At 39.7% G+C, this 24,143-nt stretch overlaps 1 protein-coding gene across 1 annotated transcript in view; it reads left to right on the plus strand.

The window, feature by feature from the left end:
• LOC145423255 (uncharacterized) overlaps positions 1-23,641 on the plus strand; it is a 59,323-nt gene extending 35,682 nt beyond the window's left edge. Inside the window, exon 5 of the mRNA XM_080295530.1 lies at positions 22,835-23,641. Coding sequence (XP_080151656.1) covers positions 22,835-23,641 — 807 coding nt within the window. The remainder of the gene's footprint in view (positions 1-22,834) is intronic.
• Positions 23,642-24,143: the final 502 nt, after the last annotated feature.

Below are 24,143 nucleotides of genomic sequence, written 5' to 3' on the forward strand. Positions count from 1 at the left end.
TAGGGCTTGGAGCAAGACTCAAAGATGGACTGATAAGAGCAGCGAAGACAGCATACGGCATTGGAATAAGAGGGGCAGCAGCATGGGCAATCCAAAAGGCAAGCAACATAAAACATTTGGTTGCTGCTGGATTAGGGAGTATGGTGGCTAATCCATTTGGCTTCTTTTTGCAGTTAGGAATGACCATTTTACAGGGTGGTGCAACTCTCACAGCTGAACTGATGTTAACACTTCAAAGAAAATTACAGATTGGAGCCACTCAGGCAGGGCCATGGGTAAAGCAAAAAGCAATAACAGTAGGAAAGTGTGTGTCGCAAAGAGCATGCATTGTAATTCAACAAACAGTAGCATTGATAACACAACTGAAAGTAATGTTAGACATTGGAGCAGCATCGGCAAGAGCATTTGTGATCCAAAAAGTACACAACCTGAAACAATGGGCAGGAGCTAGATTGGAGAGCATGGCGGGAGCTCTATTGGGCTCAGTTTCAGGGTTATCCGGCGCAACATTTAGACGTGTAGTAGCATTCACATTTAGACTGATATCAGCAGTTAAAGCGTCATTAAACTTTGGAGCAACAGGGCCAGGAGCACGGGTAATCCAAAGAGTAAGCCAAGTCACAGAATGGGTACGTAATGGTGTCGAGAGCATGAGGGGTGGTCCATTTGGCTTGTTCCTCGGGTTAATTGGACAAGTATTTGGGATTGGAGCAGCACTTGCAGTAGCCTTAATAACAGCATTTAAAACGACATTATTTACTGATGCCACTGGGGCAGGAGCATGGGTAATTCAAAAGTTAAAAGACTTACTGGAATGGGTCACTGAAAAAGCAAGCAAAGGAGCACAATTGTTAAGAGCTGGATTTGGAAGCATGGTGAGTGGTTTGTTTGGCTCCATTTTGCAGTTACAAGGAAGAATATTAGGGCTTGGAGCAAGACTCAAAGATGGACTGATAAGAGCAGCGAAGACAGCATACGGCATTGGAATAAGAGGGGCAGCAGCATGGGCAATCCAAAAGGCAAGCAACATAAAACATTTGGTTGCTGCTGGATTAGGGAGTATGGTGGCTAATCCATTTGGCTTCTTTTTGCAGTTAGGAATGACCATTTTACAGGGTGGTGCAACTCTCACAGCTGAACTGATGTTAACACTTCAAAGAAAATTACAGATTGGAGCCACTCAGGCAGGGCCATGGGTAAAGCAAAAAGCAATAACAGTAGGAAAGTGTGTGTCGCAAAGAGCATGCATTGTAATTCAACAAACAGTAGCATTGAAAACACAACTGAAAGTAATGTTAGACATTGGAGCAGTATCGGCAAGAGCATTTGTGATCCAAAAAGTACACAACCTGACACAATGGGCAGGAGCTAGATTGGAGAGCATGGCGGGAGCTCTATTTGGCTCAGTTTCAGGGTTAACCAGCGCAACATTTAGACGTGTAGTAGCATTCACATTTAGACTGATATCAGCAGTTAAAGCATCATCAAACTTTGGAGCAACAGGGCCAGGAGCACGGGTAATCCAAAGAGTAAGCCAAGTCACAGAATGGGTACGTAATGGTGTCGAGAGCATGAGGGGTGGTCCATTTGGCTTGTTCCTCGGGTTAATTGGACAAGTATTTGGGATTGGAGCAGCACTTGCAGTAGCCTTAATAACAGCATTTAAAACAACATTATTTACTGATGCCACTGGGGCAGGAGCATGGGTAATTCAAAAGTTAAAAGACTTACTGGAATGGGTCACTGAAAAAGCAAGCAAAGGATCACAATTGTTAAGAGCTGGATTTGGAAGCATGGTGAGTGGTTTGTTTGGCTCCATTTTGCAGTTACAAGGAAGAATATTAGGGCTTGGAGCAAGACTCAAAGATGGACTGATAAGAGCAGTGAAGACAGCATACGGCATTGGAATAAGAGGGGCAGCAGCATGGGCAATCCAAAAGGCAAGCAACATAAAACATTTGGTTGCTGCTGGATTAGGGAGTATGGTGGCTAATCCATTTGGCTTCTTTTTGCAGTTAGGAATGACCATTTTACAGGGTGGTGCAACTCTCACAGCTGAACTGATGTTAACACTTCAAAGAAAATTACAGATTGGAGCCACTCAGGCAGGGCCATGGGTAAAGCAAAAAGCAATAACAGTAGGAGAGTGTGTGTCGCAAAGAGCATGCATGGTAATTCAACACACAGTAGCATTGATAACACAACTGAAAGTAATGTTAGACATTGGAGCAGCATCAGCAAGAGCATTTGTGATCCAAAAAGTATACAACCTGACACAATGGGCAGGAGCTAGATTGGAGAGCATGGCGGGTGCTCTATTTGGCTCAGTTTCAGGGTTAACCGGGGCAACATTTAGACGTGTAGTAGCTTTCACATTTAGACTGATAAGAAGATTTCACAGTCCCTCAATTTTTGGAGCAACAGGGCCAGGAGCACGGGTAATAAAGAAGTCAAGGAAAGTAAGAGAATTGTTGCTGAATATTTTAAGGGGTATCATGAGTGCCCTTTTAGGCTTGGTTTCCACCTCTATAGCAACTATGTTATGGGATCGACTAGCATTAACAATAAAACAGATAAGAACACTTAAAAACATTTTAGGTAGTACTCATATGCGTAATTCAGCAAATAAGCCAATTTGTAGAATGCGTAGTCATAGAAAGCGTGGACGGCACTCTCTTTGGCTTGTTGTAAGAGTTCGTGGGAAGAACATCAAAGTGTGGAGTAATAGTAGCAGTAGAACTGATAGTATCACTAATAACAGTCGTAGTCATTGGAGTATAACACAAAAGAATCTTGATATTCGAAAAAGTAAGATAAGTACCACACTAGGTCCATGGCGAACTACGCAGAAAGGTGGGGTCTCCACTTGTGTTTCTTTCAGGGTCAGAAGGAGGCTTAGGGGTTTGAGCAGCATTTATTGCAGGAACGCTAACACTGATCAATTGCCTTATTCATCATAGTAGCAGTGGCTGAGCATTTTTAAAGCACATAACAACCACATTACAATAGATAAGGCAACAACAAAAAAAAACAAATAAGCAGAATGGGCAGCTTCAGGTTCGGAGGTTGCATAGCAGCATGGGCATTTAAAAAAATTATCAATAATATTTAACTGGGTAATTACAATTGAACCAAAGTATCATAATGTTTATCCAGAAATAAGCAACGTAATAGAAAGAATAGGTGGTGGATTATGCAGCATGGTGGGTGCTTTTCTGTGATTCCTTTTAGGGTTCAGAGGAACAATATTATCAGGTAGGGCAGCATTTCAGTTAGTTCTTAAAAAAACATTAGGCAGGAACAGGGTTAATTCAAACAGTGAGCAAAGTCTGCAAACTGGTAACACAAAATATATGCAAAGTAATTTAGTGGGGACCGAAAGTATGTCAACTTTTGCAAGACCTGTGTCACAGTCATCAAATAATACTTTTGACTTACTGACTTTACGCATTGCTTCTATCAAGGCTTTTGCTCAAAGTGCCAATTACAGTGACTCTTTTCTTATTACAGTTAGGGATTTGTGTTATTATTATTTTTATTATAAATATCTTGTAATGAAATTCTGACACTAGTTAGTGTGTGTGTGTGTGTGTGTGAGTGTATGCGTGTGTGTGTGTGTGTGTGGGGGGGGGGGGGTCCTGTTCCCAGTTTACCAGTGGTATTATAAATGATTTAATAATACAGAACATGCAATATAGCAATGATAGATCTTAAAGGTTTTTATGATTTGAATGCTTCTCTTCTTACTTTCTCTCCTCCTTGTCTTGAAAAACTAACATTTTTGACTCATAAAAAGATTCTTGTAGGATTGTTTGCATTTTAATTGTTTTAACGCAGTTAAGTGCAGTTCACTGTATATGTGTCCTATGTTCCCTTAACATTCACAAATGTAATAGTGCATTCAATTTGGGATCTTCATCCGTTTTGTACTTACATTACTATTCTTTTATTTATTTTCTACTTTATGTATTTACATTTTTCAATATAATGAAGTAATTTGGAATTTGTGGACACCTTATAATGTAAGCTATTTTGCAATATAATGTTTGATTTTTTACTTAAGCTGAAACATTCTATGATGCATTACTCAACAATAAAAGAATGAAACATATTTCTCTTTTCAAATTGTTTTTCTTTCTTTTAGTAACACCTTAGCCTTATATTCACTTACTTGTCATATATGGGTAAATAGAGCAAATACATCTTTTAAACATTGGTATTGGATACTGCAAATGCAGTTTCGGAAACAAGGGTGCAGTAATAGTGGTAAATTATTTTTAGTGCCCCAACAGGTACAATTATATTAACAAATATTAAAAAGTATATATTTACACTTGTTAGACTGTTAGATTTTAAACTGAACTCTAAAATGCAATGTCTAACTTAAAGCAACTGTTGTTGTGATTTGGTTCTATAGAAATAAACTTGAATTGAATTGGGGGAAAAAAAGCATCACAGGACAGTCTGAGTTTGGGCAAATAGAAAAAGAAATTTGCCAAAATGTTTATTTCAGATTTGAAAGCTTTATTGCATTTGCACAAAGCCCTGTCTGGAATCCCTTTGATTTTGTGGGGTGACCTGAAGACTAAGGTTTATCCCAAAAGAACATCAAATGTGGAGGAGTTTGATTCATCATAGAAGAATCGGCTGGGTTTATTCAGGAGACGTGTTTGAGAGTTGTTGAATAAAAAGGACACCTGATTGTGTCACGATCTGAGAGGCAGATCGTCAGGAGATGTAGGATGTGGATCCAAACGCAAACGCTGATGACAGCTCTGACGAAAGTTTATTAATAAAGGAAAACAAAATACAAACCAAAGCAGAGCATGGCAGGGAATTACACTAACAAAACCTAAACTGGGAACAGCTACAAAATAATAATATAAGGTACAAAAATCCTGTGACTAGAAACCTGAAAACCTGAGAAGTTGAAGCTGAAAACATGGAGAGACACACGGCAGAAATACAGGGGATGACATGCAGATGAACCAGCAAATAACAGAGGCAAACGCAAGGCTTAAATACACAGAGGGAGAGCACAGCTAGGAGTAACTGGGCATGACAAGACAAGGACGTAAAACAGAATACACTAACATGAGACAAGACCATTCAAAGTAAAACAGGAAACATACATTGACAGAACTCAGACCGGATACTGACACATAACTGTGGGAACATAGAACCAAAACCTAAGAACTAACAAAGACATTAAGAAAGTTTATTTTTTACCTCTTGGTAAAAAATAAACTTAGGCTCAAATCATTCTGGCCTACACCATATTTGGAAATCAGTCAGAGACCCATGTTTTCAATTATAAAACAACAGAATGTCAAATATCAAGCCGTTCTTTTTCTCATTGTTCTTAAATAAGTCATTCCACTGCTTACTTATGTTGAAAAGAGAATAAATGCAGGACCAACTAGCAGGTGTTGGAGCTACTGAAGACATGGAAGGGATATGTGAGACACAGTTAAGTCTATAATATATTGGCCAAAGACACATTTTTTGCCCTTTAACCTCTATATATCACACAGTTGATTCCAAATCAAATAAGAAAAATGCGAGTTTTAATTTAAGGGTTTTAAAATAAACCCTTTCTGCACTCACCGTTGTAACTGAAAGATATGCTCTCTTCTGAAGCATACTGGAGCAGCCAGTTCCATGCGGAGGAAGTACTCAAAACAAGAAAGAAGGAACACTTAAAAAAACCCAAGCAAACAAACAACACAGAGAAGAATTACACAGGAACAGGTCATCAGGAAATTTGTTACAGACTAGAGATGGCACGATACCACTTTTTTATGTCCGATACCGATATCATAAATTTGGATATCTGCCGATACCGATATGAATCCGATATAGTGTTTTTGTAATCAACAAAACTGTTTTTTAAAATATCTTGCTGCATTTTGCAAGTCTGCAAGTTCATACTCAAGTTTAAAACAACAACTACACTAAAGCTATTCTGTTATACCTGTATACAAAAAAAATATTTCATAGTTCAGCAATACTGATCAATCTAATAAACTTAGACCTACACCATCCTCCCTATTCTGGTATTTTAAAGAGTACTTAGCGTAAATATTAAGCAACCTAACTAATAGGGTTCCAACTCCCAGCAACAACAAAAATAAATAAATAAAAAATAGGGAACCACCCCTCACACGCCACCTCATGAAGCTTAATCGACGTAATCAACCTTAATTTGATGCAGTGTGAAAAAAAATGCACAGAAATCAATTATTTTTCAAGAAATATTAAATAGATTCAACATCTTTCTTCAACAAAATTGCAGACTGCACAGATGGTACCTTCCCAAAGTAAAAAGTACTATAGCTTACTAGGGTATATATATTAGACTTAATAGTCACTATATACAGTAATTGATTTCTATTCATTTTACATCAAATTAAAACTTTGGGTGTCAGATAATTATTTATTAAAAGCTAGACATTAAATGAGAATAAGAAAGAAAAGTATGTCTTTGTGCCCCCTTTTCCCTGTTAATGCCCTATCGGCCCCCCTGGCTAAACTTTGCTAGATCCGTCCCTGCACAGTTACCAGCCGTCAGCTACGTAGAAAAAGATCCTGGTGTAGAAAGTAATATTAAATAAATTCTAACAACAGCTTATCAAGCTTAAACGTGCTGCTGTTGTTCAGCCGCTGGTTTCCTCTTTCTGGTGCAAAGTGGACCAAAAACAAACAAGAGAGACGGACTCGCACAGAAAAGCCGATCAGCTGATCATTTAAGCAGTTTCACGATTGAAGTAGGAGCCGGAGAGCGAGAGGCAGTCGCTCGTTAAGCAGGAATGCTTTACAAACATTCAGAGATGGTCTTACACACTTGCTTTACTTCTCTCGGGGATAACTTTGTCGGAGATGAAATGCTGGGTTGCTAGCGAAGCTCCAAATGCTATCCAGACCACCGACAGGTCCCGCATGCCACAGCTGCTCTATCACGTGATGCATACTGCTCCAACGTGCTAACTTCTGAGGTGAGTTACGGCGTGTTGCAAGTTTTGTGAGGTGCTTTCGTGATATTTAATGGATCGGATTACATTTTTTATTTTTCTCCGATATCCGATCCAGTAATTTAGGTCAGTATCGGACCGATACCGATACGTAATATCGGATCGGTCCATCTCTATTACAGACATAAGTCAGTTATCAGATTATAGAGTTTGAGATACTTGCAGCTGAAAGTCTGCACTTCAATAGGTTATTGATCGACTTGATTGACTGGCCATATCTCCATCAACTACAACTTTTGCCTCCTGTATTCAAACACAGCTCTAAATACATACAAATAAACCAAGTCTAAACAGTAAATAGTTTTAATAACACTTACAAATTGTAAATCACTCAAAAAAGTAAAGGAAAAACACGAGCTAGCACACGGAAATAATACATTCTAAACAATTTAAAGTATTGATATCCACAATTTTTTAATGCGGCCTCCAATTATATGTTGCTTTTCAATCACTGAAAATGAAACGCCTAAAATGTAAAAGTTTAAATAATTACAACCTTGGAAGTGGAAGATTACCAGCAATGTTCCAGTAACTAGAAAGGAAAAAAGTAAAGCTTCAATCTGAACAAAAAAACAGACTGGGTTATAATTATTTAATTTAATTTAATGTATTCTGTGTAAAAGACGAAACAAAATGCATGGAACAATTTGTTTCCAAATAATGGGAAACCCCCAGCTATCCCCACCTCCAATATGAACATATTTCCAATAGCAAGTGAAAGTAACCTGGGAATGTCTACTGGGTTTAAATGCAACAAGACACACAATGTTTGTCAAGCTCCGCTTCTTGCTCATTCACTGCAAAAATGCTCGGTAAGTTAACCCTAGAACCCAACAGAAATATTTACACCTGCATTTTGAAAATGTATATTTTAAATAACTGAAAAAGACAATTGGATGAAGTTTTAAGATTATTATCTATAAATCTGTAAGTTGCAGCAACCCAAGCTGGATGCTTGTCTTGAGAAAGGACAAATTATTATTTTATTAATTATCCTGTACCATGCTATCATATATTTTACCAAGCAATTCTTCTCACACAGTCAGGGATATGTTTCTCTCAGTGCAAGCTTCACTCATACATTCAAACAGGAACTCGTTTTTTTTTGTTTGTTTGTTTGTTTTGTTTTGTCTCCACTCATTCAACTAATTTGCATATTAAGTCATATCTCAACAACAACAGAAATGCATATTCAAAACATTACCAAAAAAATAATAATTATTATTTTTCTTCTTACAGTAATAACTTCTTTTGCTCAATCAGCACACGACCACTTCCAATTTACAACTTTGAATTAAATTTATTATCTGATCATCGTTTGGTAACACCCCTATATTTTCCTTTTCACAAAAGCCCCCAGTTGTCGTGCAGATTCTCGAGTTATTCCTCAGCAATGGATAACCTCAGCATCTGATAGCAAATGTCTATTAAAACTACACCATTTAGCATTTATGTAATATATTAACATTCATGAGTGTAAGCTGGTCTTCATTGCATGTATGGGTTTGTATTCAGATTAATTTATGCATATTTGTGCTGAGCTGTGGATTCAAACTGTCTCGCTCCTCATTCTCTCCAAAAATAATTTCACGTATTTCTACTTGTGTATGTATATTTTCTATTCATTTATGTAATTTAGTCTATTTATTTCTTAATTTCTTTATTTATTTTATTTACCTTTCTATTGCGATGCTCTGGACATTTCTAAACCTCCACAAGTTCAGCCTCAATTTTAAACCCAATTTTCATATGCTCTCACCTTAACACGTCCAGCCTTCACCTCTCCCCTGTCCTCATCTACTCTTCTCACAGTTGCCTGTGTGTGCTCCCGAATCTCCTGCAAGCACAGGCCCAAATCAGCTGTTTCTTCTTCTCTGTTCATTCTCTTCTTATTTTCAGTCTCTTATTTTGCTGTTTGACTTTGCATGGCAAATCTGAAACTCAGACAGTCCCATCAAGTCCATCCACACAATGATGTCACTGGTACACTTCCCAGCTGGTGATCAGAGCGCATGTTTCCCACCATGGTATTTATACATGCTCCTGGAACCTTCAGAGTTTTAGGTCAGTCCTGCTGTCTTTTGCCTGCTGTTAATTCTTGAAGTCCACAGTGTTGCTCTGCCTGTCTTCTGTCTTCAGGAAGAGATTGACCGTCCTCACAGCTTCTTCTCAGGATAAAGACAGGATGAAAGGTGAAGCTGTGAAATTTTCAGCCAAAACATGGCCTGTTTGTCGTCCCAATTAAGTTAATCTAACATTTTGCCACTGTACTCATCCAGGAGGTTGAGCCAAGTCCATGGGCACCTGTATTAATGCACTAAGACATTTATTTAATCTCATTTCCTTTCATTTCTCTAATTCTTATACCTAGATTTTAAGGCGTCTTTCTCAATCTCACGTTGCACACACACCAGGCAATTTCCATCAAACTGCCTGCAAACATTTCACTTCCTGTCACAGACACACACACTCACCGAGTGCTTCTTACACACACACACACGCACACACGCACACACACACACACACACACACACACACACACACACACACACACACACACACACACACACACACACACTATATATATATACTGTACCCTCTGTAATTTTACTTACTTTTAACATAAAAACATGCACCCTCGGACACGCACACAAACTGAACAGGTTCGCACAGGTAGATACTAAGGTTTTTAAACTTGCAAGCATTACCAAAAAAGAAATCCTTCACATCGAAGTCCTCAGCATGATTAGCAGAATTCCTTTGGCACACATCCTCAGCACAATTAACAGTTTTTCAACACACGTCACAATTCTCTTAGCTCAGCTCTGCAGCACAATTCACACAATACTTTGAGCACCAATTTAGCACAATTCACTCAGGTGTTTAGTAGCTCTTCTCACACACATCACACCATTCTCTGTCACACTTTCAAAACAATATCTACTTCTGACTGTACACCCCAAAGAGAATTTTACACTTCACTATATATTCGCACATTTATACATATAACAAAAGACACCAAATGTGAAGACATACTTTTACACAAACATCTGCTGGTACCAGACTTTTCGACTTTTCCTACACAATTTTGACAACTTTAAAAGCGTCCAATGCCAAGGTCTAACCTTTTTCTGACCAATTAACCCGTATCAGTTCCAAACTGTGACTGGCCCGATTTCTACACAACCTATTTTATTGTTAGAAGTGTCCAACGCCCAAGCCTAGCTTTGCTGGCCAAAAAAGTGCATATACCGTCCTAGACGGCAAAGTGATTCTTCGATCACTGGTTATTAAGAAGGGTCCCAAGTCCTTCCAGTCACCACCTGGGATAAATCTTCTCATGTGTCCGTGAGAAGGAGGAAGTTCCCACCTGTGAACTTGTGCACTTCTTAGAAGTCTAACTTCTGTTCTAAAGTAATTTAAATTCATTTAAAAAACAATCAAAACTCTGACAGAAGGTTTTAATCGATGTAGGTCCAACCTTATAACCAATAGGGACTTAAATCCCTCAAAGAAATAACCAATTACCTATTCTACGGTCTTTTCTTAACACACACATTAACTTCTTTTTTCTCTTTCACCATTAAATACCATATTACCTTTAACTCACTACTGTCATTCTCAAAGTTTCATTATTGTTACCCCAAAGCTTTACTTTTATTCTCAGAAATTAACCAAAATCAACACAAACATTCACCAGTAATCTACTGAACAGACTTTAGTTTTACCACTACTGAGCCAATTTAATAGTGAAGATCATTAACTCGGCGAGCAGATAATTTAGAATTCATCCAATTTGCACACTTTGCTTTAACAGGCTGTGTATTGTATTTGTATTTGTATTGTCGAGCCAGCTCTCCATTCGCTTCATTTTACGATTTCACCTTAAGCCGAATTTGTCCTCTCAGCCGTAAAAGAATCCTGGGTTTTCGGCACTAAATAATAAATCTGGTTCTTGTCATTCTTTTACTGAATAAAGAGAACACGACTCAGTTATTTAAAATATTTATAATTATTTATTCAATCATCTTCCGGAAGATAGAGACATGCACAGCCCAAAGCCAGTTGCAAATCTCTAGCATTAGAAGCCAAAAATGTGTATCATATAGGTGTTATTTTGGTCCTTTACACGTCACACATAGTTTCGATCAAAACAACTTTTTCTGGGCTGACCTGATGTGTGTGTGTGTGTGTTACATAGTTCTGCTTTTTCTCCCTGTACTGGTTTCCTGTATTTTATTAACATGCCTGTGTAGCTCTGCACTAAACTTCCTGTTCTTCAGTCTGACTGAGCACTTGGTTTATGAGTCAAAGCTGGCCTTGCTTTACACTTTACACTTATTTATAATCCAAACCACTGGGTTTTTTATATATTTGTACTGTTTTACAGAAACAAACAAGTAGCACCCGGTGATTCAGAACCCACTAAAACTATGACGTTTTTATTACAACATGCTGATGTCTGACCTTTGAACTATTACCTTAAAGCATGAAATCTTTGGCCTCTATGAGCTGTAAAAGCTTCAGATTTTAAGATATATTCATGCAGTGTGAGATTTTGCGAAGAGTTATGGTGTCATTGTGATGTCACAGGGTGTTGTTTTGAAACAAAGTATGTTGCACAGCTCTCTCTCTATGTCCTTTCATATGCGTAATTATTTATTTAATAAAAACTAAGTGAAAATGCAGAAAACTATATCCTTACTGCTTCCATATGAATTACAGTTAGGATTTTTTTTCTTTTCTTAATGTTGCTTTGTATTCCCACTATAGTACATTTTAAATGATGTGAAATTGAAGTGCGTAGTTCCGACTTTAATTCAAGGACTTTTGGATAAACTGTTTAGTAATTAAAGTGATATTTCTATACAAAAGGTCGTGTCACATACAATACAACTACGGCACTGCTGAGCACTGAAAGACAATCATTTCTTGGTCGAACAAAGTGTAGGACAGCACAATCACACCAACCAGGGAGCACTCACACATGGCATGGTTTGATACATTTGAACTGTACACAAAATATGTGTATGGTATTAGTAAGGTATGGTATTAGCAGGACACACACAGTAAAGACCATGAGAGGCCACAAAAATGATGTGCAGTGCATTTTGGGCCTAATAGTCGGGGCAGTACACACATCTTTTTTCTTTCTATGTGAAAGTGTAGAAACAGTAACCTATTTTAAGATACTCAAAATTAAATACACAAACTAAAATAATTTTAATACAATGATTTACCATCACAGCCACCTTCAGTTTACTTAATGATGGCAGCTTCAGTTCCTCCTTTGTTATTTGTTGTTGGGTTTTTTGTATTAAAAAAGTGAAAGCATCCTCTTTCTGAGCATTCGGCACAAACCAGTTCTGGGTAGAGGAAGTACTCAGAACAAGGAAGGAGGAAGAAAAAGAAAGAATGAAAAAGATGCTTAAGGTTTTAGAGTTTGTTGATCTGTGGAATTCAAGAATGTGTCAGCACAATGTCAATGACGAAAGCCATCAGTTTCAGAAACTCTTATTATTCACAAGTGCAAAACTAAATATAAAAAAGATAAATAAAACAAAGCTCTAAATCTTAGACTCCACAGGAGTCATTTACCATTTATGAGTTTAATTACAAAAAAGGTATGGCTTGTTTGTTCTCTAAAAAGAACATGGAAGCTAAAAAAAAAAAACCACAAGACCTCTGGAATAATGTTCTTTGGACATAAAAAAAGAATGAGGTGGAGGTGTTAGGTGTGCAATGTTTGACAAAATCCAAACCCAGCAGAACAACTTAAACACCTCACAGCACGACACAGTGTTGGATTGGTGAAGAGTTGGGCTTATTTTTGCAAGCACGAGAAATTTTAACTTAGCAGTTATTGAGTTGACTGTAAACTCCTCTGTATGTCAAAGCACTCGAGAGTAAAGTTTGTGATACCATCTGTCCAACAGTTAAAATTTGATAGAAACAGAGTCATGCAACAGGAAAATGAAGCACAAATGAATAGCTGGAAAAGAAAAAAAAATCAAGGTTCTGTCATAGTCAAAGTCGAGGCCTCAGCTGGACTTAAATGATCTATCAGGACTTCAACCCTGTGCATAAACCATTCATGACAAAATCTGTAATTTCAATTAGTAGATTACATGTACATTTTCCAAATAATTATATTACATAAGTGAATGTAAAACATTACTGTAAACAACCACAGCAGACCTAACGACATTTTACTGCTTTCAGCATACTTTTATTTACACTTTGCTCACGGTTGGTATACACACACACACAGCTGCAGCTCTCCCGCTGCCAGCTCAACATACCAACAACAACACCCACCACAGGCAAGAACAGCTTTTTATGCCGGCGAGGCATGATAGCAGATGCCAAGCAGGTGCGTCCATCTCACTTGAAGTTTGCGTTTTAGTAGGTAAAGGTGAATGCTTGGACATGAATTGAGCTGTGGTTTGGGGAAGGCCTCGCAGGGGACTGGCGACAGCTCCTGGCCCTGACAGATCCCCATGCACTAAATAGAAGTGAAGACATTAAAGAATTGAAAACAAGGAGGGAGGGTGGGGCATGAAATGAGAACAGCTTGCAGAACTGGTGGAACCTATATAGATGACAACCGGAAGGAGCGTCTTTAGAGGCGTGGTCCCGCTCCTGAAATTCCGATAGATAATCTCCAATTATTTTCTGTCTTCACTTCCTTTCAGTGGAAAAAATGTACAGGATTGTCCTGCTGGGAGACAGTGAAGCTGGGAAAAGGAGCCTAGCAAACACCATGTTTGGAGAAGATGCATTTATAGTTAACACTGAATGGCAAACAGAGTCCAAATCTCTCCATGGAAGAAGGATTACCCTGATTAACACTCAATTCAATTCAATTCAATTCAGTTTTATTTATATGGCACCAAATCACAACAACAGTCACTTCAAGGTGCTTTATATTGTACAGTAGACCCTACAATAATAGATACAGAGAAAAACCCAACAATCATATGACCCCTACGAGCAAGCACTTTGGCAACAGTGGGAAGGAAAACCTCCCTTTTAACTGGAAGAAACCTTTGGCCCAGGTAGATCAGAGGACGAGCTGAAGGCTGAAATAATGAGGTGGATCACTAAGTGCACACCAGGGTCTCATGCTTTTCTCACTGTGCTCAAAGTGGAGAACAGCAGCAGCAGGCTGTCACTGAGAAAATAAACCAGTATTTCTCAGAGAAAGTGTTTAAATATGCAGCTCGGACACAAAGCATTTCAATACATGTTGTACCCTGTATAATTGTGTATGTGACAAATAAAGGTTGTTTGTTTTTTGTTTTTTTGTTGTTACAGTTGTCTTAATTCAAGATTCCCCAGACTCAGAGGAAATGAAGATCAAAGAGTTTATAGATCAGAATAAATATCTTATGAGGAAGTGCAAAAGCCGATACCAAATCTTTAATAAATACACTCGACAAGGTGACAACATCAGTAGCCAGTCCCAGGTTGCACAGCTAACACAATCCGGTTGTTAAGTCTGATGTCAGTAGCTGTGTCTGGGCCTAAACTCCGCTGCAGGTCCATATATCAAACGATCACTATGGCATTACTGAGAGTTGAAAAACTGTCTAAAGTCTTTCATCTTTAATAAAATGATCAGCGTTCTGCTCTACCAGGTGTAACAATTGAGTTTAACATCCAGGCATCCATGAAAACGGTACCTACCACGGGTCACATGTATATTGTAAAAAGTGATCAGGTGTTACGAAAGCTGAGATTTCTGATGCTCTTTTTGTAAAAGGAACTTGCCAATAAACTTTAAGAAGGTCAAGCTTACTCACATAAGCAGCAGATCTGACGCTGTCAATACAGTCCTCAATACGGGGCAGTGGGAAAGAATCAGGTACTGTTACTGCATTTAACTTGCGGAAATCTGTGCAAAAGGGAGGTGTTCCATCTGATTTTGGCGTAACCAGGCACAGAGAGCTCCATGGACTATAGCTTGGGATAGCCAATCCATGCTTCAGAAGGTAGTCTGCTTCTTTGTTTATCATTTCCCTTTTTGCCATATTCACACGGTAAGCATGCTGCTTAATAGGCACTGCATTCCCAACATCAATGTTGTGCTCTATTACAGTAGTACGTGAAGGCTAGTCCCCAAAGAGTTTTAAATGAATGTTGACAAGGCTTTCAATATCTAACTGTTGCTCATGGGTCAAGTGAGAAAGATATGTAGACAACTGGGACAGTACCTCAGAATTAAGCATTCTGGCATTCTGGTAGCTGGCATCACAAAGTTTGAGCCCATCTTCATCTAAACTCGACCTCAGTCCTGAGGAAGAGTTCAACAAGAGAGTGTTAGGATGCCTGGGTCGTTGACCCAGGGTTTTTGAGTTTATTATATTATTTATCATTTCTAGTCTTTGGTTTCTTTGTTAGAGTTCTGTCTTATGGTTTATGTCTCTGTGTAATCCTTAGTTGCTGTCTCCCCTGTCTGCTATATCCCCGTGTCCAGTCAGTGTCTGTGTCTGCCCTGGTCCCACGTCTATGTTCCCTCTGTTGTATTGCCTGCCCGTGAGTCTGTGTCTGTAAGTTCAGTCTGTGTTATGTTTCCTGTTTTACTTTGAAAGTCCGTGTCTCATGTAAATGCGTCTGGTATTGCTTCCTTTGTCTCGTTAGGCCTGATTTGCCCCAGCTGTGTCTTCCTCCTGTTGCCCATTCCCTGATTGCTCCTCTATGTATTTAAGCCCTGTGTTTCAGTTTGTTGGTGTTGTGTAGTGATGGGCAGATGAAGCTTCATGAAGCATTTTATCCAATTGGTTCACCCCAGCGCAAAGCTTCATTTGCTCTAGTAGGACATCTACTGGATGTAAAAATATTAGTTGGCATGAATTTGAAGAGTGTGGCCTTTTGCACACAGCCTGTAAATTAGTGATGGGCAGATGAAGCCCCATGAAGCACTGAAGCTTTTCATCCAATTGGTTCACCCCAATGCGAAGCTTCATGAAGCTTCATTTGCTCTAGCAGGACACCTACTGGACGTAAAAAATAATAGCTGGCATGAATTTGAAGAGTGTGGCATTTTGCACACAGCCTGTAAATGTCAACAACAAAAGGAGTGTGTAAAACATGTATATTGTAGTGATGGCAGTATACTGTGTATATTTATAGTGGCAGTATGGAAAATGATTATTTGGAAATGCTTGAAATGGAAATGATCATTTACTGTGAGGTGAGGTGTGGTTGGGGTGTGGACAGTAGTTGTGCTTTTGTAACGTTGAGGTATGGACAGCTACACACTGAGGCTTTGAGCCTCAGTCCTGCCTGTTCACATTTTATTCTGTAAAAACTAAATTTTCACTGCTTTTATGGCCTTTTTAGTGGGGAGAACATAGCTGGGATTTAATGATTTAACAAATCTTTTAAATCCTTTGTCCTCCACAATGCTAAATAGCTGTGAGTCCTCAATCACCATGCTAACCAGGTCTTCATCTATTTGAGATTGTTCTCCTGAGGAAAGACAATAAAGATAAAGCACAAATATAAATATCACACACGTAACTTATAACAGTTGTATAATATTGTTATATCATTTAGTAACATTACAGCATGCTATATTATCATTGCATTTGATGGCTCACCTGGTCTTGCTCCACAATCGCTGTTCCCCTTATTCTCATGCAAAGCTCTGTAGTGCCTAAGCATGGATGAGGTGTTGTTGTTGTTATATCCCAGCTCCCTGGCACATAGCAAACACTTCACCTTGTACAAAAGTACAGACAGCTTAACATAAATTGTATTGCACCATCAGTATTATGAAAATACATCTTCTGTAGAAATTTACATACCTTGTTGGGAGGAATAAGATCAAAATGTTCCCACACAGGGGAGGACATCCTCCTCTTCTTAGCTGGCCCCATTCTCTCCTGACTTTCTCTCCTCACTCTCATAAACCTCCAAACTGTCTCCAAACTCTCACTAACCGCAGCTCTCCATCAAACACCCACATTTTGATTGAAGTCTGAGGGGTTTATATCGCTGTCATATCTCGCGGCAAAGTTCGAACCACTTCATGAACCGGTCACGTGGTACAGCCGGGCAGCGAGGCTTCGGACGTCATCATTTTCAGCTCCTCCCATAAATGAAGCAAGCCTCGATACGCGCTTCGCGGAAACGCTCCCTCCATTACTCGACACACGCTCCGAAGCCTCGATACAGAACGTCCCATCACTACTGTAAATGTCAACAACAAAAGGAGTGTGTAAAGCATATATATTGTAGTGATGGCAGTATACTGTGTATATTTATACTGGCAGTATGGAAAATGATTATTTGGAAATGCTTAAAATGGAAATGATCATTTACTGTGAGGTGAGGTGTGGCTGGGGTGTGGACAGTAGTTGTGCTTTTGTAACACTGAGGTATGGACAGCTACACACTGAGGCTTTGAGCCTCAGTCCTGCCTGTTCACATTTTATTCTGTAAAAACTAAATTTTCACTACTTTTATGACCTTTTTAGTGGGGAGAACATAGCTAGGATTTAATGATTTAACAAATCTTTTAAATCCTTTGTCCTCCACAATGCTAAATGGCTGGGAGTCCTCAATCACCATGCTAACCAGGTCTTCATCTATTGGAGATTGTTTTCCTGAGGAAAGACAACAACAACAAAGCACAAATATAAATATCACACACGTCACTTATTGCATTGTATAATATTATATAATTTAGTAACATTACAGCATGCTATATTATCATGGCATTTGATGGCTCACCTGGTCTTGCTCCACAATCAGTGTTCCCCCTATTCTCATGCAAAGCTCTGTAGTGCCTAAGCGTGGATGAGGTGTTGTTGTTATATCCCAGCTCCCTGGCACATAGCAAACACTTCACCTTGTACAAAAGTACAGACAGCTTAACATAAGTTTTATTGCACCATCAGTATTATGAAAATACATCTTCTGCAGAAATTTACATGCCTTGTTGGGAGGAATAAGATCAAAATGTTCCCACACAGGGGAGGACATCCTCCTCTTCTTAGCTGGCTCCATTCTCTCCTGACTTTCTCTCCTCACTCTCATAAACCTCCAAACTGTCTCCAAACTCTCACTAACAACTCTCCATCAAACACCCACATTTTGAATGAAGTCTGAGGGGTTTATATCGCTGTCATATCTTGCGGCAAAGTTCGAACCACTTCATGAACCGGTCACGTGGTACAGCCGGGAAGCGAGGCTTCGGACGTCATCATTTTCAGCTCGTCCCATAAATGAAGCAAGCCTTGATACGTGCATCACGGAAACGCCCCCTCCATTACTCGACACAAGCTTCGAAGCCTCGATACAGAACGTCAGATCACTAGTGTCGTGATCTACTCTTATCTACTCTCACTTACAGTATGCTGTGTGTTTTGGTTTTCCTGCCTGCGTTAATGTTTGTTACTTTGAGTTCAGCATTAAAGCTATTTTTTGAGTTCACGTCTGTCTCCGGAGTCTGCACTTTGGGTCCTTTTCCTGCCTGCACACAGCTGTCACATGACAGAGAGTTTCTGGAGATGAGATTTGCTCTGATGGAGATGGCACAGAGTTATCTGCGGGACCACAGAGAGGATCAGCTCTAGAATGATAAGATTTGAGCATATTGAGATGGCGCAAGTGTGTTTTACGCTTCCTGTCTGGTGTTTTAATCACATAGTCAGTGTCATTTACTTTCTTATCCACCTGGTATGGTCCACAGAAACGGGCAGATAGTGCAGAGCTAGCAGTTGGTAGAAAAACCAAAACCTTGTCACCTGGATTGAAAGATCGAGGAACAGCTTTCTTATCATACCAACTCTTCATCTTCCCCTGAGCAGAGGAGAGGGTTTCTGCAGCTGCCAACCTGGACTTAGGGAGGCGCTCTCTGAATTGTGAAACATAATCCAGAACATTAGTTTTCATCACATGGTCTGTTGACAAGAACTGTTCTTTCAACAACTTCAAAGGTCCCCGAACAGAATCACCAAACACTAGTTCATTTGGGCTAAACCCAAGGGATTCTTGCTTAGCTTCGCGTATGGCAAACACCATCAGGGGTACTCCCTCATCCCACTCTTTTCCAGTATCCAAGCAGTATTTCTGCAACGTTGCCTTGAGTGTCTGATGCCAGTGATCTAATGCTCCTTGAGACTCAAGATGGTATGCACTTGACACAACATGCTTAATCCCAAGAGTCTGCATGACGTGCTTGAAAAGTTTAGACAGAAAGTTAGTTCCTTGGTCTGTCTGGACTACTTTCGGTGCACCAAAAGTAGTGAAAAACTTTGTCAAAACTTTAATCACCAAAGGTGCAGTTATTCTTCTGAGTGGGACAGCTTCTGGAAAACGAGTCGAAGTGCACATTGCAGTCAGTAAAAACTGATTACCATTCTTTGTCTTGGGCAATGGACCAACACAGTCCACAATGACACGTTCAAAGGGTTCACCAAGTACTGGTATAGGATGAAGAGGAGCTATAGGAACTGTCTGGTTTGGCTATCCTGCAATCTGATATACAACCAGGGGCGGAGCGTGGGTTGTTTTGTCAGAAGCCCGGGGTCTTTTGGAGTGTAAATTTTTCATAGTTAGATGCCTGGCTGACAACTGTATAAAACAAAAAGTACACACAATATTTGAAGCACATAGTGCACACGGTGCGTGAATCCCCCCTGATATTGGTATGATCCGAGCTCAGGCACTAAGCGACTGAGCGAGAGGGCGGGGCAGCTGCTGCCTGTGAGTGTGCTGTTGGAGAAACGGAGCCAGCCATACTAAGGAGAGCTTAAGTTTGACCAGGTACCAAAGCAAATCATTCGTACCGTACAAATAATGTAGATATGACGGTGCATCACCAAAGATTGATATCAAACTGATCACTTGACCAATATTACGTTACTCGCTCTTCAAGTGAATCAACAAATGGCGAAATGAAAAGCCGAACAACAACAATGCTATTTTTTTAGAGAGTCTTAGCTTACGTGTGTTTATTTCATATTTTCAGTTCTTACCCTCCCCGACTAAATCGGTTTCAGTTATGTACTGAAATATAAGAATGGACATTAGAGGCTTCTTTCAAAGAAAAAACTCAGGTAAATGTTATTTTATATATTATGCTTTGTATGTTGTTCAGTATATTTCTATGCAAAACAAGAGGGATTTCAGTACACAGCAGGATATTCACATTTGTAACCAGATATTTACATACACTTTAGGGAGAAAACATAAAACATTTTTACTGTACAACATCAATTTAGAGTAAACTTTTGTTTTAGATAAATATTGAAATATATTTTGAATTAGTTAAATGTCAGAATAAAGCGAGAGAAATCCGTCTATTTATTATCACTTTCATCAAATTTAGGAGTACATGTACACTAAGTTTATTGTTAATTAATAAGAAACTCCAGACGATTCCATTCTGAGCTGAAGAAGCTTCTGATAGGTTCGTAGAGTCCATGTGAGTAAATTGGTGGCACACCTGTGGATGCATATAAGGCAAAACACTGTTTCTTTGACATGGGAAAAATCAAGAGATGTCAACCGAAACACCAGGAAAAGAACTGTGGAGCTCCATAAGTGTGGCTCAATTTTGAATACAATTTGGTGCCATTTACAATTAAGAAATACAGATAGTTTCTCTCTTTACTCTTAAATTTAACAAATATAAATTAAACATTTAGTCTAATTTGAGGTTTTACCTTAAATAAGTGTTTGTGTTTTTATCTGAAGAGCATGTAAATATCTGGTTTCAACTGTATATTTGATGATGTTGGTGTTTGGTTTGATTGTCAGCACAAAGAGGGAGAGAGAGGGTGAAAGAGGGAGATGGAGAGGAGAATGAGGACAGAAGAGAAATGGAACAAGAACCAGGTGAGACAGACATGTTAGTCAAATGGTTGTTTGCCAAAACATCAGAACACGTATCTAGTACCTAGTATATCTTTTTAGGTTTGTTATTTTTCAAATTCTATATTTATTAAGTTATGCAAACTTATTTGCACAACAAGGCTAATTAGTTATATAAACTTTTCTGAATCTAAATAGAGTACTTTGGTAGAATTAAAAATAATATGGCACAAACTTGATGCAGCAGGTGAATCGTTAAGGACAACTGAAGGAGGTTTACTGGAAGGAGCAGCAAGAGATGATTTAGGAACTCTAGAAAGTGGTCCAAGACAAAATGTCCTCCCACAATATCCGCTGAGCCAGTTTGGAGGCCAGCAGAGGGCGTTCAATAAGAGTTGGTGTGAGCAGTTTACATGGCTGGAGTATTCTGTTGTGAGGAACTTGGCTTTCTGTTTTTCATGTCACATTTTTGGGAAGCAGAATACTTTAAAAAAAGATGGCCTCAGTCATTCAGGGTTCTGCAATTGGAAGAGGGCTTTAAATGCCTTTAGGGAGAACGAAAAGAGTTCCAGCCATTCGTCTTCTATGATCTGCTGGCACAGCTTTAAGACCACAAAAAACCAAGGTGACGTTGTTGAGCAACTTAGATCAGCAAGCGCAGCAGAGATTTCAGAGAGACGACAATATCTCCCCAGGATCTTAGCTGTAACAAGTTTCCTTGGAAAACAAGGGCAGCACGGTGGTTAGCACTGTTGCCACACAGCAAGAAGGTCCTGAGTTCAATTCCACCATCAGGCCGGGGTCTTTCTGTGTGGAGTTTGCATGTTCTCCCCGTGTTTGCGTGGGTTCTCTCCGGGTACTCCGGCTTCCTCCCACCGTCCAAAGACATGCAGCTTGTGGGGATAGGTTAATTGGATAATCCAAATTGCCACTAGGTGTGAATGTGAGTGTGAATGGTTGTCTGTCCCTATGTGTTAGCCCTGCAACAGACTGGCGACCTGTCCAGGGTGTACCCAGCCTTTCACCCTATGACAGCTGGGATAGGCTCCAGCGCCCCCCGCGACCCTGAAAAGGATAAGCGGAAGCGAATGGATGGATGGATGGAACAAGGAATACCATTCCGTGGCCACGATGAGCAGGAATCCACCAGTCATAATCAAGGGAACTTCCTTGAGTGCATGAAGCTGCTGAAAACATTTGATCCATTTTTGAAAAATTACAGTCCTGTCTCACATGCTACCTATCTGTCTCATTTTTCACAAAATGAGATGATAACCAGTATTTCACATGAAATAACTGGAAATATAGTTAAAGAGATGAAGGAAGCTAAGATGTACTCTGTTATGGCTGATGAGGCTAGAGATGGGCACACGGAACAGCTTGCAGTGTGTGTACGTTTTGTATCATGTAAAGGCCATGTCAAAGAATGTTTTCTTGGTCTACGGAAACTAGAAAGGTTTGATGCACAGTGCATTACAGACACTATTGAGGAGCTGTTGCAGTATCACACGCTCAGTGACTTACTTTGTGTTGCTCAATCCTATGATGGGGCATCTGTCATGAGTGGTCCTGTGGGTGGTGTGCAGTCCCGTTTCAGACAGAGACACCGTGAAGCAGTATATGTGCACTGCTATGCACATGAGCTCAACCTTGTCCTTTGCCATACATGCAAGGCTATTCCAGCTGCTTCTGACTTCTTTGGACTTTTGGAAAATGTCTACACATTTTTTAACACCTCCCTGGTAAACCACACAAAGTTTAAGGAACTGCAAAAGGACCTTGGACTGTTTGCATGTGAGCTTGTTCAGCTCTCTAACACAAGATGGGCCGGCCAAGTAAATTCCATCAAAGCCCTTCTCAACAACATTTCTGTAGTTTTAGCAACTCTCGAGGCCACAAACACTCCTATTGCTAAAGGGATCTTGTCCAAGCTGTCAAAACCCAAGACTGTGTACATGTTAATCATGTTCTCACAGCTGCTTGGCATCACTGAAGGCCTGCACCGCTACCTGCAGGGAGAAAGGCTAGACATGGGCAAAGCTGTGGAGTACAAGATGTCGGTAGCTGATACACTAAGTAAACTGCGCACAGAGGCTGCTGCTGAGGAAATATTTGAGAAGGCCATGGACATTTGTGGAAGCTACAACATCCAGATTCATCAGGGGGCACGACACAAACAGAAAAGACTTGAAGGATTTGTACTTGAGTCCAGGTGTGGTGCAACACCAAATCTCACAAGCTCTGCAGAGTTTAGGTACGAGATATTCTTTCCTTGTTTGGACCGAATGTTGCAGGAGCTAGCAGACAGATTTTCTGGGGCAGGACAGAAAATAATGGAGAGCATTCAGGCATGCAATCCATCCTCCCCAACATTCCTTTCCGAAGATGCCTTAAAACCCATTGCGGCACACTACCATGTGACGATAAAGCCTGAAGAACTTGTTGTGGCAAAAAACCTCATGAAAAGAAAAATGGAAAAAGAGGACATTTGCGACATCACAACTGCCTTCCACTTGCTTGACGAGGACATGTTCGCAACTCTGAAGGTCATCTTTAGAATTGCACTAACCATTCCTGTCAGTAGCTGCAGCTGTGAGCGCTCTTTTAGTGCCTTGCGTCGTCTCCACATGTGGCTAAGGAGAACCATGGGACAAGAGAGGCTGAATGATTTGGCCATATTATCTATTGAAAATGAGTACTTGGATAATGTTGACCCTGAAAATGTCATTGATAGGTTTGCAAAACTCAAGCCTCGAAGATACAATCTCATGTTACCACAATAAAGAGGTGTTGTCAGAGTAGTGCAGATCTGTGATGATTTTCAGTGCTACTGTCATCTAGTTTTGATTTTGGTTCTTTGTTGGTTAAGTCCTAAAGTAGTCCTGATTTTGAACTGTTATTCTACTGTTTTCATTCCGGATCAGTTCTGGGTCTGGTTGAAATGGGGTTTAGTCCCCGTATCTTGAAACAGCCCTAATTTCGTTCTGCTTTGCTGTTTAAGTAAAAAACTATTTTTAAGCTGCATATGTGATATTTTTTTTCTCATATTAAGTTTTGTTTTTTTTAAAGCTTATAACACAGCCTAATAAATCTTCAACTTCACAGCAGGTTTTTTTTGTCATTTCCAACCCCCCCCGCGTGCGCGTATTACCCTTTAGGGCTAAGCCCTGGGTGTATGCAATGTCTGGCTCCGCCTCTGCATACAACCTATAACCATAACCTACCTAACAACACATAAACAGGAAAAAACAGGGTGTCGAAACAAAAGGCCGCTCTCCCCTACAG

This window comes from Astatotilapia calliptera, chromosome 3, assembly GCF_964374335.1.
Source record: "Astatotilapia calliptera chromosome 3, fAstCal68.1, whole genome shotgun sequence".
Lineage (NCBI taxonomy): Eukaryota > Metazoa > Chordata > Actinopteri > Cichliformes > Cichlidae > Astatotilapia > Astatotilapia calliptera.